Consider the following 17,221-nt stretch of genomic DNA (forward strand, 5'->3'; position numbering starts at 1 on the left):
CCTCCTGTGCACTAGCTCCGGAACCGCCAAGCTGGCAGCGGGCGGCGCTCAGCCTCGTTCGCAGCCTCTTCTCCCCAGCCGGGGAGAGCAAGCCCTAGTCTCCCGCGTCCTCTGCCGCCAAGACTAGTCGCTCTGCGCTGTCTCCTTCCTCAAGCACCCCCCTCCCCGGCCACCGGAGGGCCCAGGAGCCAAGTCCTTGGGCTCTCCCATTGTCCGCTGGGTCCCACTGAGGCAGGTGGGTCTTTGCCGGAGGTCTCCAACTCTATTCTAAATCGAGCGTTCTGGACTGCCCAGACTCCGATGGGCAAGAGGACGAGGGAAGCCCTACGCGCAGCCGCGCGTGGGACGGGAGAGGACAAACTGACGGGGCACTTTGCCCCGGAATGAGAATTGGGGGTGCGTGGGTAGGGAGGTACCTCAGGAGGGAAAGGCGAAAGGGAAGGACCAGAGAGGAAGGAAGAACCAGGGAGGAACGGAAGGGAACTCAGAGCTGAGAGTAAGAGGGTTAGGACTAGGGATGCGGCCCTGGCTCGGGGCCCCGTGGACCATGCGGGCATTAGCCGGTGGATGGCAGGGCTGGGTGAGTTGGGACTATGAGCCCGGCTTCCGAGCACGGCGCGCTCCGCGGCCCTCTGTCGTTGCCTGAATATTCATTAGACAGGCCGCTCTTTATCCTTATCTAACGTTTATCTTATCGGCGAGTTTCATTTCTCAGTGTAGTTTTAATCCCGGGCTCCCCTTCCCCCTCCCCCTTGCCCGCTCCCCTCCCTCCCTCTTTCTTCGCCCGCTCCCTCCCTCCCTCCCGTTTCCCCCTCCTCTACCCTCCCCTCGCCGGCACCGGAGTGACAGGCGCGGGGCCCTCCTCGCCGAGGCTCGGGGCTCCAGCGCTGGCGAATCACAGAGTGGTGGAATCTATTGCCTTTGTCTGACAAGTCATCCATCTCCCAGCGCGGGGAGGGGGAGGGGGTCTGGAGGGGGCTTTGCAGCTTTTAGAGAGACACACACCGGGAGCCGAGACTCCAGTCTCCGGCCGAGTCTTCTCGCAGCCGCAACCCACCTGGGGCCAGCCTAGTGCTGCCGGCGCCGCTCGGCTCCCTCCCTCCCTCCCGGCCCTTCGGCCTCGGCGGCGTGCGCCTGCCTTTTCCGGGGGCGGGGGCCCGGCTCGCGCTCTCCTCTCCCGAAGGCGCCCGCTCGGACATCCCGAGGATTGCTACTTCTCTGCCAACTTCGCCAACTCACCGGCACTTGGAGCTGCCCGGCCCCCGCCGGGCGCCCTCGGGCCGCCCCAGCTCCTCGCCCTTTCCGAACACCGCCTCTCGGATGACAGAGTTCCAGGGGAGCTGAGCGAGTCGCCTCCCCCGCCCAGCCTCAGCCCTGGCCGGAGCTGCCACGCGCGCCATGCGCCCCCAGATCCCCCCGGCCCGGCCCGCCACCCTGGGGCCGTTCTGCTGACCGCCCAGCCCCGCGCCCCGACGGTGGGAAGTTGCGGCCGCTGCGGTTGCAAGCTTCGGCCGGCCGGCCCGGGAGGAGTCCCTGCGGGGAGCGCAGCGCGGCGCCCCCCGCCCCCGGGCGCCCCGCCGGAGCCGGGCGCCCGCTCACCCTCCCCCCCACCGTCCCTCCCTTTTCTCCTCAAGTCCTGAAGTTGAGTTTGAGAGGCGACACGGCGGCGGCGGCCGCGCTGCTCCCGCTCCTCTGCCTCCCCATGGATATGCACTGCAAAGCAGACCCCTTCTCCGCGATGCACCGTGAGTACCGGCGCCCGGCTCCTGTCCCAGCTCGGGGCTCCCAGTCCCAACCCTCTCCCGTCCTGGCGCGGCCCTAGCCCCCTGAGCTCATGTCCCATCTTGGAGCCCACGCTGGCTTCTCCTTGTCCCTCCTTTCCTCCCTCTTTCCCTCATTTCCCAGTGTTTCTAAAGCCTCCGGTTTCTCTCCCTTCTTTCTGTCACTGATACTTCTCCATCTGCCTGCTTTCCTACCTTCCCTGGTGCCCATCACTTGCCTGCCTTCCACCTGCTCCTTCTTAGGTCGTGGATTCACAGCCCCTGGCCCTGGCTCCAGCCACCCTACTCCCTGGTCACCCTCTTGCCCTGGGCTGGGGGACTAATAGACAGGCAGTTTTCAGGGTTTTGTGTTGTGTTGTTTTCTCTCTCTCTCTCTCTCTCTCTCTCTCTCTGCCTCCTCCTCCCACCCCTCATCTCTACCTCTCTGTAAGACAGAACTTAGAGTGTGGCTGTCCAGGAGGAGACTCCTAGCATGGGCAGCCTCAGTGTCAGGACAATCAGGCAGAAGAGTGTGGGGGTGGGGTGCCCCCTTCTGACCCTCAGCTCCCAGCATCTCTGGGCCCTGCCAGCCCAGCCAAGGCTTCTTGTGGGCTGCTTTGAAATACTTCCTTACTCTTTTCTTTTCTACCTCCCCTATCTCTCCTTCCCCTTCCCTTCTCCTTGAGTTGGGAATCTGAGATTGGCAGGACCTGGTGGTCATCTTTCTCCACCTCTCCCTGGGAGATGCTCTAAAAACAAAGAGCGGTTCCAAGGAGAAATCGAAGTCAGCAAGAGATGGAGTAGAGGAGGCTTCCAGGCGGCCCCTGGGCAGAGCAAAGCTCTGCTTCCAGTTCTGGAGGCTCCTTGCTGGCCTCCCATTCCCTGGTGAGGACAGTCCAGCCAGTGACCCTGCCAGGGGGTAGGCAAAGACAAGGAAAATGAGAGGGAAAGAACAAAAGGAAGGCAAATGCCAAAGCCAGGGAGAAAGGAGAGAGAAACCAAAACCAGGGGAAGGAAATGAAAGAAAACAGAAAGGATGTTACAGAAAAAAAGAGGAGAAAAGAAATGAAAAAATAGGAAAAGAGGGAATTATTTTCAAGAAATTTGAATTTATCTAATTCATGTCATATGTCCTTAGCTTGGAAAACAATTCAGAGATTTTTTTGTGGGATTTTTTTTTTAAAGATAGACTCTAGATAGAAAACTTCTTCTCTGTAGATTAATAATTAAGGATGATTTGTAACTTTTCACAGGGAAACTTTTTAGACCTGGCTTGGATCTGTGCTACGGACAAGAGAGCCGAGGAGAGAGAGCTGTGTTTTTCTCTAAGCATACATTTAGCATTACAGGGGGAGCTTTAAAAAATACTCCTGCGAATGAAATATATTTCCCTAAATAATTTCCAAGCACAGGAAATCCGAGCCAGGGGCCTGGGGCCGCCGCCGGTCTCCTTTTCGGAGGGAGTGGAACCCGGTCCACACGCCGCCTTGGCCCAGCCCGCCGGCCTCCTGGCCCGGCTGTCTCTGCTCTCACTCTCCTCTCTGGCCGATTCCGCGGGGGATCCTCGGAGTCTCAGTCGTCCACTGGGTGCCACTTTGAAGCCTAACGGAGAGCAAGGCAAGCTGAAGGTGGTTGGAGGAAGGGAGAGATCGCCGCGCGGGCCGGCGGGCTGACAGGCTGGCCGGCAAGCAGCCGCAGCCCGAGTCGGCGCCGGCGGCAGTGGCGCATTCCAGGCCCGACTCAGCGCCGGCTCCCGGCCCCCAGCCCTGGACTCTCGCCGTGCCCCTTCCCATCCCTACTTCTTATATTGGGGACGAGGGGCCGGGCCCAGAGCCCGGGGAGGCTGAATTATTCATCTTTAATCTGCCCGCAGCTGCCGCCTTTTCATAACGGTAACGCGAGTTCTCCCGGGGCCTAAATTATTGATGATCGGGGTTGGGAGGGAAGGGAGGGGTGAGAAGTGGGGCTAGACGTAGGGAGACTAGCGGGGATGGGGGCGTAAAATAGAGGCTCCGGCCTCCCTCAGCCTCCAGATCAGAGGCCTCTCCCCGGGGGTTTTGCGCGCCCTTGCTCTTGGCTCCCCCAGAAGAGGACGGGAGAGAAATGAGCGGGGCGCAGATGTCCCCGCTTTCTCCGAAAGTCGCCTGAGGCTAGTAGGGCAGGGGCTGCAGGTTGCCGGCCCGGTCCGACCCAACTCGGCCGCTAGAAGTCTCTGCGTTTGGATTGCTCAGTAACTGCGGCTGTGGGTTGATCACCCTGGGTGCAGGATTTCTAGACTGCTGTAGGCCAGGGAGAATAGGGCACCGGGCACCACCCTCAGGCTTGGCATCCGGTGACCACCTCGGCTCCGAGGTTGGGAGCCCACGCTGGAGTCGGACTGGAGACCCAGCGCCCTTCTCTTCACCAGGAGAGCAAACGCCCTTGTCGCGTGGTTTCCTGGGCGGCTGCTGAGGTCTAAGAGGTCAGAGGGACGTGAGCTGGCTCAGGCTGGCTGCACAGGGTGCCCCGTGAGCCCTCAGCCCGCCTGGGCGATCTGTACCACGCGCCCTGGGTGAGGAGGTGGGCCCCAAGCCTGGCGCAGCGCTTGAGGCGGGCGAGCCCAAGCAGCCTGCGTTCTCTCGCTGCTGCCGGGCTCCGCGCAGCTCTCGCTGCCTCCCGATCTCTGAGCGCAGCAGACTCCGTGCCCCAGCCTCTTCAGCCTTCCCTCCTCCAGGTGGCTTTCTTTGAACTTTACATACTAGGGAGGCCAGGGGTAAAATATGGTCCCCCAAACATCTAAAGATAGAAAACATAAAGGAAAGAAAAACTCTCGATCAACAAACAAAACAAAAACACAGGGAAGGAGGTAGGAAAACTCCAACTTCCAGTAAAAATAAATACATGGAGAGAAGCTGGGAGCAAAAGTGGGCAATGTCAGGCACTTAGCCCCGCTCTGTGCCCGGAGCCTGTATATACGGAGTCAGCTGGATACATACCCCCCAAAATCATCCGCCTCCAAGCTCGCACGCGCCGCCGACAACTCCCTCTTGGCTGCGGCTCAGGCGGGATCCCGCTCCGCGCTGGTTCGGTCCTCCGCCCGGCCCTTCCTTTCTTCTCTTTCCTGCATTTTTTCCTGCTGGCATTAATTCTCCGTTTGCTGTTTTTCTACCCCTCTTCCCTCTTTTCTGTCGCCCTGCTTCTCCATTCCTTCCCTCACTTTCTCCCTGGCGTCACACTGTTCTTAGAGCCCCGTTCTTTCCCAGCCCTCCGCCCAGCGTCTGCGCCTCCGCGTCTCTACCGCCCTGCGGGTTCCAAACCTCAATCCTCCACGTTGCGATGGGGGGGGGGGGGGCTACCGTTCTCCCGCGAGTCCGGGAACATGCTCCTCCGCCCTGCCTGCTCCCTTCGCACGTCCTGGGCCGCGAACCCTGACTAATGGCTGGTCCCTGCTGTGTGTGGGGTGTTGTGTTTTTTTCTTGTCTCTCCCCAGCAGGGCACGGGGGTGTGAACCAGCTTGGGGGGGTGTTTGTGAACGGCCGGCCCCTGCCCGACGTGGTGAGGCAGCGCATCGTGGAGCTGGCCCACCAGGGTGTGCGGCCCTGCGACATCTCCCGGCAGCTGCGGGTCAGCCACGGCTGTGTCAGCAAAATCCTGGGCAGGTGAGGGCCTCAGAGCTGCCCCTGGGAGATGTCCTGTCTCTTTTCTTGGCCAGCCTTGGGTCTCCAGCCTGAGAACTTAGCTAAAAGTCGAGGACACCAGCAGGAGAGTGGGCGCTCGAGTGGTGGCAGTGGCCCCAGGAGCGAGGGTGGAGCAGAGTTATCCAGCGCCTGCCTAGTTCCAGGGTCCTCGCCGGGAGGTAGCCCCATTCCCGTCTTCAGAAAGGGAGGGATGCCTCTTCTAGCAGAGTTAATTTGGACTGGGAGTTAGAGGAATAGAGTGAGGAGTGAAAATGGGTCCGAGAGAGAAGAAAAATTAGCACTGGGGAGGCGGAAGAAGGGTCTTGGTTGCTGCAGGGGCTCTGTGCTCAATGGGAGAGGGCTGGAGGTGGTGCCCCAGCCCCGGTCACCTCTGAGTCCACCAAATGCTGTTCCTCTTGCTCTTCCCAAATGAAAGGCCAGCCTTTCACTCCCAGGGGCGCCTATTCAGGCTGGTGTGCCCGCAGCCCCTGGCATGACCGCCTCCCTGGCGAGGTCGTCCCCCTCATCCTCCCCCTCGTCCTGCGCTTCGTCCCTCGCCCTAGCCAAGCGCCCTCTGGAAGCCGGCTCAGCCACGCTGGGCCTCTTCCCACCTCGCTGCTGCTGCCTCGGGCAGGCGGGAGGGAGAGTGGCTCAGCGGCTCCGAAGCCTGCAGCCTCCCTGCCCCTGCCACAGCCTGCTTCTCGCTGACCCCGCCGGCCTTCCCGGCGCAGGTACTACGAGACCGGCAGCATCAAGCCTGGAGTGATCGGCGGCTCCAAGCCCAAAGTGGCAACGCCCAAAGTGGTGGACAAGATTGCTGAATACAAACGTCAGAACCCAACTATGTTTGCCTGGGAGATCCGAGACCGGCTCCTGGCCGAGGGCATCTGCGACAACGACACGGTGCCCAGCGTCTCTTCTATCAACAGGTGAGCCAGCCACCAGGGGCTGCAGGGCAGGACTGCAGCTCCCAGCTCCTGCCCACCAGGGCAGCTCCCAGCACTGGGTCTTGGTTCTTTCTCCAGCCTCCACCCTTCCTCCCTGCTCCAGACCCATAGTCCTTTGGGCAGGGAGAGGGGACCTGGAGGCAGAGAGATGGACAGACAGACAGGGCTGTCTCGAGCTCAGGGCTGCATATTCCCTGCCAGGCTTCTCCCACCAGCGTCCTGGAAATGAATCCAAGTGTTTGTGGTAATTAAGACTCCAAGATTACGCGCCTTGCTATCTAGAGACAATCACAGCCCACAGCCGAAGCCGTTAAAATGACCAGTGTCTATTCATTGCTTCCAAACAGACTTTGCTTTCTGAAGGCATGCTCCCTTCCCCAGGGGCAACCGCCTGTCCTGGCTCCGCCACCCTCCCTGCCAGCTCCCACAAAGCTTGCCTCCTGGGAGCCTGGGCCTTGCTAGCCAGCTTCACACAAATTTCCAGGCTAGAAGCACAAGTATCCAGGCCTGTAGAGCAAACGCCAACCACCAGCCAGCAATTGGCAGGGACTGGACGAGGAGCTGGACAAGGAGTGGGATGCCAGGCAGGAAGGGAGAGCTCTGGACCCTGAGGCTGAACCTTAGGAGATGCCTCCAGCCACCTAGGGTGCCTGTCCAGGCCTGAGCCGGCACTGATGACAGGCTCAGGCACACAGTGACAACAACAGGCTGGAGTCAGCTCGATATATAGTAGCACAAGATAAGCTCCCAATCCCCAAGCCACTCCAGTGTGCTGTCTGGGAGAACGCATGGGCACACTCCATGTATGTACAGCCGGCCAGTGTGCACATGTGCCTATCTGTGGTGGGTACAGCGCATAAAAACAGCACTTAGATGGCAGAACCCAGGATGGCTTCAACTTCGCAGAGCTGTGCAACCCGACATCACCAGAGACCCTGTACAAGTTCCAGACAGCCTTGGCCAGCCTTTCAACTCCTGCCCCTCGTTTTAAGGCAAATCCCCAAATGAGAAGAAGGCTGTGGGTTTCATTCCCGTGTTATTCTTTGCACTCTTCATAGGCTCATTATCAGGGCAACTAATAATTCAGATGGTGCCTTTTTCTGAAACTGGCATCACATATTAAGGGTTTTTTTTTTAAATATTTTGCAAATGATATGGAATTATCCCAAATCATCCTGAAAACAGCAGGTAAAATTAGCTGGTAGAATGTACCTTGGCTAAAGAAGATTCCCTCTGCCACATTCCTGCTGTAACGTACTGCGAGGCGACCCCAGAAATTATCCCAGTGTGTGCCATCTGTATTAAAATGGTTATTCAGTTATGAACAGGGTAACATAATACTGATCAGCTAATTATACACCCTCCGAAAACCCTCCAGCTCCCTGGGCCTGGCTCAGCTAGGTATTGAAAGCATAGCGGTTTGACATTCAGACACCTTCCGAAGGAGCTGGAGAGAGAGGCTGAGAGTCGTTTGCATTTAAAAGCCGGAGGAGGAAGCTGGGGAAGCTTTGCGGCTGGGGCAGGAGTGGCGGTTAGGGAAGAAAAGGGGACAAAGCATTGTTTTCTGAGCCATCAGAGACTCAGTCTCTTGGCTGGCTGCTGGTTCTGGGAGTGAGTTGGAACCTCGGTCTTGGGAGGAGAGCAGCCTTGCTCAGGAGCCACGTTGCTGGGACTGGGTGCTGGTGTTCTGGAGAACATTAGAGAGAAATGCTTGTTGTCAGTGATAGGATTTTCAAGTCTTTGGGGGAACCCAAGTCATGTATGGTTAAGGCAGTTTGCTTCTCTTGATGGGTGGAGAATCAGCAATCAAGGCGGGTGTGGTGGTGGCACCCCTTTTCAAGCACCCCTTGTCCTCCCTCCTCCCAATGTATACCCCTCGCTGGCTGAGGTGTTTTGGGAAGCTGGCTTATGCAAAAGTGTGAGAATGCTCTCATCCTGAAAAGTGATGGAGAGCAGGGGACAGGTGACCCAGGATCAAGTCCCAGAGACCTTGAGGTGCACCCACCAGAATTGGGAGAAAGTAGAATAGTGAGCTGTGAGTGGGATGAGTGGGAGAAAGAATGCCTCAGCTTGACAGCTCAGACAGCTGCAGAATCTTCTCAGTGAGGAGCCCCATCACCTGAGGGGCATGGAGGCTTCCTTTGGGTGTGGAGAAACAGCCATCTGTGGCCAGGTGTTGCTGGAGATGGAGAGGGCGTGGGAGGAGAGGAACAGGGAGGCCCCTGGCAGCTTGGGCAGCCAGCCCTGGATCCACATTTAGGATTCTCGGCTTGCTTTGTCAACAAGGAGAAGTCGGGGCATTCTTGATTTTGCTTTGGGACAGATTCTTACTGCGGTTCATATTTTGGAAAGAGCTCTAGGGGCTTCCCAGTGTGCTGCTGAGTCGGGCTGGAGAGATATACCTGGGCCCCACGCCCTTAGCTTCATCCCTTTAGGTGCTTTGCTCCGAAAGGGGAAGGTTCATCTGAGATGCATTGTTTCACCCTAAACCCTAATTAAGGCAGGATGTTTCTGCTGGCAATGGTGATACCAGGAACTTTGTGAATTCTTACCCGCTGTAGGAAAAGCCTAGAGATTTTCTTCTATGCAGAAAGTGTGGCGCACTGGGGAACGAGTGATCCTTGAGTTTAGAGCTTTACTGTTGATGAGGTGCCCACTTGTGTTGGGTACTTTATAGCCAACATGAGTAAGAGTGTGCATGTGCCGGTGGTTGGCAAGAAAGGAAGTCCACACATGCTCACCCACCTGAGCCAAATCGTAAAGTTTTTCATCTTCTCCCCCCCAAAAACAGATGCTGCCGCTGCACTTAAAATATGCTGTTACAGTTATATACTAAATTGCTTTTCATGCTTTAAAAGTGGTTTTGGCTTTCTCTGATCCTGTCGCGATAACGGCTCGGACATCAAACCCTCATTCTCCATTGGCAAATCCTCATAGAAATACCTCTCTGAGGCAACAGAGTAGATCAGGGAGGCCTCCCAACCCCACTCTCACCCCTAGAGACCACTGTCAAAACTTCAGAGGGTTGACTGGATTGCTTAGCATGTGGAATTTATCTGAATCATTCTCAATATTGGGTCACTGCCGCTGTAGAGGGTGGGTGTTTATAAGCAGGTGACTTGAGATTGAAACCTGGTGTGGGAGATGGCCAGGAGAGGGAAAAGATGGAGGGAGATCCATGCTACTAAAAGGGGGAAAAGCCTCCTAGTTACATGGCTGAGCAATTGACTAGGAGGAAGGATTTTCCTGATTATATGCCAAAGTCTTCTGGTTTGGCTGTTGCTCTGGGCAGGGAATACAGCTACGTTGAAAGGACAGGCACAAACTTCAGATAGAGTCCAGGGTTATTGAAGATCCCCTGAGAGCACTCTCTTGGATTGAGCTGACAAGAAGGCCATTGCTCTCTTAACTTTTTCAGCCTGTCCTACACTCTTTGGAATCAGGGCACTCCCTGCCCCTAGATCTTTGGATTGGACTCTTCCAGAGCCAATTTCTCACTGATCACCTGCTACCCACACTGTCTCTTAGCCTGTTTGGCTCTAAGTGAGAGCCAAGCATTCATTCTCCTAGCAGTGACAATGCTGGCTTCAAGAGGGCTACAGCCCCATTGCTGTTAAAGAATTCCATCCTGTGTCATTCGCAGGTCTTCATCAGAGGTCTGGCAGTGGGGTGACGGTGGTCTACCAGCTGTTCATTCAAAGACCTTTCCAGATAAGCTGGGAACCACTCCTCCTAGCCAAGGGAATGCTGAAGACATGTTCAGGGCTGGGGTCTGTATCTCTCTCTCTGAAACTCAGGTTCTAGAACATTACACGTTTGACTCTTGGACCTGGCTTGGCATGAAGCTGGGCCAGAGGGGCAGCATTGCCTGCCACATCTCTAAACCCTTGCAGCTGTTTGGTGGTCAGGGCTGTTGGTCTCATGGCCAAGAGCCGAGGCTAGTTTGTGGACTAAGAAGAAGACTTCTCCCCACAGAGGAATGGGAGAAATGAGGAGAGAGAACTTGCCTTCTGCGGCCCTGGGCCTACTAGCCCGAGACACAGCAGACAGACATGCCAATTTCCGTCTGAGAAGCGTTGCTCGCTTCTCTTTCCCCAGAGAGGGTCTCCTGCTGCCGAGGTTGCCCTTCATTAGAATAACATGTGAACTGGTCATGACTGTTGGTCTTCTTATTCCTTAAAATGAGCTGGAGTTGTCCTCCTGAAAAGCAATCTTTGTTCTCTTAGTTATTTTAGACTTCTTGGCCAGCAGTCGCATTGATCTGACTGTTTCCCTGTTGGCTGGCTCAGAGTGGGCGGTCAGGCCACAAAATGGCTTTCAGGTGAGAGCAGTGGCTGTTTGCCCTGAGTTCGTACCTGACCTGGCAACTCTTGAAAAGAGGAAGACAGGAGGGGTTGTCCCTAATGAAAGCTCCAGGTGGGTTTTGGAGGGTGATGCAAAGAAAGAAAGAGAGGGAATACCCTAAATAAATAAATAGTGTCCCAACTATTCTGAGAACTCAATAAAACAATCACATCAAATATGAAGAGGCATAAATCTTGTGTCTGCAGAGGTAACCTACTCAATTGCTTTTACTATCGCTCAGGCTACCTCCATTTATTACCGTGCACAGCCTGGCCAAAGGAGGTTGCATGGAGGGTGGTCTCCAGTGCAATCCTACACCCCAAGAGGCAACAATCAGCCCATACAGCCAGGGATTTCGGTGGGAGCTCGGAAAGGGCCCATCTGTCTGCATGAAAACCAATCAATAACTCTGTAACCAGAGCCCTTGTCACAGGCAAATGGACAACACAACAGTTCAATACAGGGGCCACAGGGAGAATTAGCCAAATGGAGATGGGGCCAGGCAGGAGCAGCCCCTGGAGAAGGGAAACGGAGTGCCTGGAGAAGGGAATATTGGGGAGGGAGTGGGATGTGGCAAGAGGAGAGCAAGGGCTTTGTGTGCATATTGGCACAAGGGGGAATTGTGCAAAGTAGATCCAGGGGATAAGAGGCATGGTTGGAAGTTGGGGCAGGAGCGAATAGTTGGGAAACGGACTTGTTCTGGTGCACTTGGGATAGTGTGGTTGTATATGTGATGGTATGTGTTGAGGACAGGAATATTACGGCTGCCAGAGAAAGAGTAGCAATAGTAGTAACTGGTGCAGAAGATGAATCACCACCACCAAGAGCCTGCATCTCAAGAGGGGGCTCCTTATGAGCCCACATGGGATGGAGTCCTGCTTCCCAGTCTTCTCAGCAGGACTGACAAAGGAACACCGTAAACCAGGGGCTCCACTGTCTGCTCCCAGCTTCCAAGATCTCCAGCTCTAGGTACTCTGCAGCTTTGCCCCTTAATGCTCAGGTCTGTTCTTAGTCCTTCCTTGTTGCTACCTGGAGTTGGAGTTTTATATTAAGAGGAAACTCTGTATGCTGGAAAGAATTTCTTTTTCACTTCCTGTTCTTTAAAAGAATTCAGTAAAGGGTGCTAACCTGGCCTGCCAATTCCCTGGATCGCTGCTGTTTCTTCTCATACCCACCTGCCTCCAGGTTCAGATTCTTGCAGGGAAAGTTTCTTGAGTTCAGATTCATGCAGCAGAAGCAGTTCAGGTGCAGCTCTGGCCAGTGCAGCTTCCCGAGCCCTGTGGGTGAGCCCAGAGGAGAGAGAAGGGCCCCTGACAGATCCGAGGAGTGGCAAACAGTGTCTTACAATCAATGCCCAAATAACAAGTAAAGTATGAAACAAGTGGGAAATTAAATCGCCTTGGGTTTATCTGTCTACTACTAAACTACTGGATTGAGATGTTTTTCTCCCATTGAATAGGTTGTTTTGGTGCTACAAAGGTGCAGCTTGAATATATTCACATTGGTTGATAGGCATAGAGGTTGATATCTTCAGGGCATGTGGATTTGTGTGTGTTTGTGCCTACCTGTGTCTGCCCTTGGGTAAAAGGACTCTGAGGCCAAGAAGAGGAAAGGGAGGAAGGCCCAAAGGATCTGACTTGTAGTCACAGATAAAGGCCAGACGCTTTGTCCTTGGACCCATCAGGTCAATCAGTGGGGCAGTCATTGGGCCACTGGGTTGCAGTAATAGGGCTGGGCTGGAGATTCCTCATTTCGTAACTGGGCAAACTGGGGCCAAATTTTCCTTCAATTTTTATTTGTACTATAACACTCCACAGTCTGGTTAGCCCCCAATAAGAGGGGCTTTGCTGCAGTGATGGCACCTTTGTGATGGAGAGCTGTGTGATCAGCTGTCTGTCTTTGCTTCAACGCTTGAGTCTCAGCCCAGTTGGCAGAACTAGTTAGGGACCAACTGCAGAAGCAGCCAAGAAGATGCTCTTCCTCGTGCATCCCCTTCCTGCAGAGTTGTAGTGGAGTGACCCACCAAGGGACCTGCAGGTCCTCCCAGCAGGAGGCATGGCAGCAGCCCTGGGACACAGTCATTGGCAGAGCTTTCCTAAGGGCCAGGCCCCAGGGCCAGCCTCCAAATCCTTCCCCAGTAATCCAGGTACCAGGAAATAAGGAAGAAGCTGTATGTAAGAAACGCATAGCTGGGGACTGGAGGAGGCTTGGACACCAGGCGGGGCATGACGGCAGAGGCAGGGGCCTGGGGCCTCATGGGAGGGTGGAGCATGAGCATAGGGGAGCTCTTGGGGGTGTGGGAAACCAGAGGAGAATGACATGGGACTGGAGAAGAAGGAGCAAGGCCCCGTGTAGACCTTAGAACTCTCATGTAGGAGAGGAAGGCATGTAGGAGGGAGGAGGGAGACAGGAGAGGCCATAGGGCCAGGTTCCTCTTGTAGCTCATCCTCAACAACCACAAAAATAACTGGACTCTTTCTTTTGGTTTTTGAGAGAATATGATAAAGAGATATTTTGTGTTTTTCGTGTGTGAGAGAGACTGAGAGTCGTCGGCATTCTAGAGAGGTTCAGGTTTATTGTAGGGATGTGGGGGGAGTAGTGTCCAAAAGTCCAGACTGGCGAGAAATGTGTTAGTGAGGGACAGTGATGGAGATGACCTGTGGCTGCAGGGGTCACAGGCACAAATGTCCTCCAGGACAAAGGTGGTGAGAGCTGGACCAACAGGAGCTGGAGTGCGCAGGCCCAGCCTAGAGGGCAGTAAGATTTGTTTTTTTGTTTTTTTGTTTTTGTTGTTGTTGTTGTTGTTTTGTGTGTGTGTGAGGATGATCAGCCCTGAGCTAACATCCATGCTAATCCTTCTCTTTTTGCTGAGGAAGACTGGCTCTGAGCTAACATCTAACATCTATCGTCAATCCTCCTCCTTTTGTTTCCCCAAAGCCCCAGGAGATAGTTGTATGTCATAGTTGCACATCCTTCTAGTTGCTGTATGTGGGACGTGGCCTCAGCATGGCCGGAGAAGCGGTGCTTCAGTGCGCGCCCGGGATCCGAACCCAGGCCTCCAGTAGTGGAGCACGCGCACTTAACCGCTAAGCCACGGGGCCGGCCCAAGATTTAGTTTTTAAAAACTCTGTGCTGGTCAAATAAAACACATCTTCAGGCCTGATTCAGTTCATGGGCCAGCGGTCTGCAGCCCCTGGTCTGTGTAACTGGACATAACTGATCTCTCTGCTTCAGAGCAGAGCAGTAGTAGCCTCAATGCAGGTGCAGGGGAATGTGACATTTCCTGAGCCCTTGAGTCCAGAAGGCCTTGAGGAAGGGAGGTGGGGAGAGAAACTCCCTACAGCTAGGGGAGGAGAGGGTGAGATGCGGATGGAAAGGGAAGGACAAAAGTAAGGATGGGGACTGGGAGAGTGAGGGAGGTGATGGAGTTGAGGGGTAGAAAGGAGGGTCTAGAACTGGCTCTGCCTTGCCAAGTTGGCTTGGGAATGGAGCGTATGGCGCGAGTGCAGAGCGGGGAACTACAGAAGCTTGAAAAAGGGGGATTGGAGCCCTCTCATCTGAGCCAAGGCCTTTGATACCCCTGCAAGGTCTTGGAGGTGACTGGAGAGAGCCAGACCTCTGGGCGGCTGGTAGACCAGGCTGGTGGGGGCCTGAGGGGAGGCTCAGAGGTGGTAAAGCAGAAAAGGCAAGGCCAGCCAGGGAGGAGAAAGGTAGCAGAGCAAAGGAAGTGGCATATGGGTAAAGTTGCAGGCCCTGGAGCTCACAGCCGGCCGCCTGCACCAGGCTGTGCCCTCATGGCAGGCCCGCCGGCTGTGGCTGTGGGCTGCTGCAGTGCGGTTGCTCCAGCCTGGTTCCTGGCAGAAGGGAGAGTGGGAGAGAGGCCAAGAGGAAGGGAGGGAGGTCCACGTTTCCTGGGTCTTCCAGATTAGAGCCCCCTCCACCTGGGAGCCTCTAACCACTTTGCTCTGGACTTCCTCCTCCGCCTGCCTTCAGCCCTGCCCAAATTTCTCTGCAGTGAGCTCCCTCTGCAGCCATGCAAGAACAGAGGAAGCCAGGGGACACGACAGGGAGCTCCTGGCAGCTCTTGGCAGGAGGAGGAGAAAGGCTGTGAAGCAGGGCAGCAGGCTGGAAGGGGAACTGTACCCACCTTGTAGGCACAATGAGGTGAAGATATAGAGAGAAGGACTCAGAGGATTGGGGGCGAGGTGGTGGCAGGAAGGGAACAGTGGCCCTAGAGCTTGAGCAAATGGGAGCACTGGGGCCAGCTTTCCCTGGTCCTGATGCTCCCTCGTGGCCCAGAGGCTTTGCTGGGCTGGGGAAGGAAGTTGAAGGAAACCAAGAGCCTCGTGGGCAGTATCTGGCCTGACAGGCCTCAGAGATGGTCAGGGAGGAGGTCCTCATTCTGCCCTTTATCCTGTGACCTTTTATCCTAATTCTAGAGGACAAGATGGTGCCTGCCTTGTGTGTTGTACCAAGAGAAGTTGGTGACTATGTGTTGGGGGCCTTTGTGTGGCTCTGTTTTGGAGAGAGTGTGGGCTCATGATATCTTGCTGAGCCTGGCATTCATGCCCTGAGAAGCTGTCTCAATGGCCCTGGCATTCCGGGGAGCTCTTCAAAGGAGTCAGTCTTGTCGAACAGGGAGCTAGTGGTTTGCTCTTCAGAGAGTTTCCAGCTGAAGGCATTGTTTGGTCCCAGAACGAAAGCCTCTGCCATCACGTGGACAGCCTGCCTGTTGAGGGTGTCAGAATACATTATCCGGAGAGCGCGGGGTTGAATGGACGGTAGATGTCCTGATGGGTTGATGTTAGGGGTCTTGTCAGGTACAACAGAGGGTCCCGACACATTTAGTCTGTGTGCGTGCCAGGTGCATTTGCTCTGCTAGAGGTGAGGGTGCAGAGTTGTGTATGAAGCTGGGTAGTGGGTGTGTGTAACACACTACTAGGAAAACTGGTAGCAGCTGCTTGGTTTGTGTCTGCTGAGGTCCTCAAAGGGAGTATGCGTTTAGGTAGGGACAAAGGTCAAGCTATTTATCTCCTTTTATCAACTGCAGAGAGAATAATTCCCCCCTCCCCCTATCCCTCACCTTTTCCTTCCTCCCTCTCCTCCTCATTACCCAGGTTAGCTGGTTTGAGTTAGGAGGCCAATCTCAGTAGACTCTAACTGAAGAGTGAAGAGAATTTGATAAGATAAGGCAGGCCATCCTTCCTCTAGGGACCAGTAGAGGTTTCACGTTCCCCAACTCCACTCTGTTTCCCTAGGGCAGGCCTTCTGCTGACTGTGACTGTCTGGCTCTGCCAGAGAGAAGGAGGTATCCCTGGGGCTGAAACTTGGGTTCCTTTCCCCGGTCACCATGGGCCGGGGAGGGGCAGTCTAACAGAGCCCCGGATGAGAGAGGAAAAGAGGGTAGAAGAAAGATGGCTGAAGACAGGAGAAGAGAAGTGAGAGCCAGGTGTGATTGGCCAGCCCCAGCGAAAGCCTGCTTTTGGCCGTGGAAATAGACTGAGTAGGTGTGTTGGGAAGGGACTTCTTTTTTCATTCAGAATCTTTTCATTTTTCAGAAGAGACTCTGAAGCCTTTTAGCCAATCTGCTGGGCTGAATGCTCAGTTCTTTGCAGAGGGTGCAGCGCTGGCTCAGGTCCAGCTCCTCCGAGAAGTCGTGTTCACGCTCACTCTTACGCCCCCTGCGCTCCCACCCCAGCACATACACTTCACCTCTTCCCCAGCCCTCACTTTCCCTTGCTCCAACTGGGTAATTCCTGTCCCCAGGGAGACAGCCTGAAGGGTAGTGCAGACTGCTTAGGAGGTGACATCCCAGGGTGTGTACAAGCAAAAGTTGAGAGAAATTCATTTCATGGCCAGTGGCTGCTTAGAAAAGGCGATTCCAGCATACGAATGTGATAAATGTTAACTGAGCATTAATCGCATTAAAGAGGGCCCTATAAACTTTTCATTTCTAATTAAATTCCTCCAGTGATGCTGCCCAAGCGAGTACTCTGGGCCTTTGTTTATGTGGAAAATTAAAATGCAAATACAATGGGATTTATTTCCAGGAGTGGAGTGATGGGCTGGCCCCTATGGCTATTGGTCTCCAGGCCTGTCAGGCCAGGTAACTGCTTCTTTGGAGGTGCCGCCCCCCTTGGGGCACATTCTAGTGTGAAGGGAGAGGCCAAAGTTCAAAGTCAAATAAAGGTAGAATGAGGAGAAGGTGTGGAAAGAATTGAAGAGAAGGAGAAAAGGCAATAGATGACCTGGAAACACAGGGAGGCATTGTCCTGGTTTCCCACCTTCCTCCTCCAACTCGCACCTCTAGGAGAAGAGCCCCCCAAACCTTGCTTATGAATAATGTCATCACAAGCCTCCTCCGCAGCTCTGGGATGAAAGGTGTGTGTGGGAGGGAGAATTTGGAGGAAGTTGCCCTGCTGGGCATATATGGACCTGCTCCTGAAAGAACCAAGTGGTCATCAGCAGGGAGGGCCCAGGGCCTGCATTTATCTCCAGCAGTCTGAGGGTCAGC

General features: G+C 55.0%; 1 protein-coding gene across 6 annotated transcripts in view; it reads left to right on the plus strand.

Annotated features, from left to right (window-relative positions):
- The first annotated feature begins 1,687 nt into the window (after positions 1 to 1,687).
- Positions 1,688 to 17,221, plus strand: part of PAX2 (paired box 2) — a 77,716-nt gene continuing 62,182 nt past the window's right edge. For 4 of the 6 annotated variants that reach the window (XM_058542695.1, XM_058542696.1, XM_058542697.1 and 1 more), the window contains exons 1-3: positions 1,703 to 1,745; positions 5,230 to 5,398; positions 6,148 to 6,345. In XM_058542695.1, the coding sequence (XP_058398678.1) occupies positions 1,703 to 1,745; positions 5,230 to 5,398; positions 6,148 to 6,345 (410 nt within the window). Of the gene's footprint in view, positions 1,746 to 5,229; positions 5,399 to 6,147; positions 6,346 to 17,221 lie in introns of all 6 variants that reach the window. The other 2 variants (XM_058542700.1, XM_058542698.1) reach the window with 2 other exon arrangements.

The sequence above is a fragment of the Diceros bicornis genome, chromosome 6 (genome assembly GCF_020826845.1).
Source record: "Diceros bicornis minor isolate mBicDic1 chromosome 6, mDicBic1.mat.cur, whole genome shotgun sequence".
In the NCBI taxonomy this organism is placed as follows: Eukaryota; Metazoa; Chordata; class Mammalia; order Perissodactyla; family Rhinocerotidae; genus Diceros; species Diceros bicornis.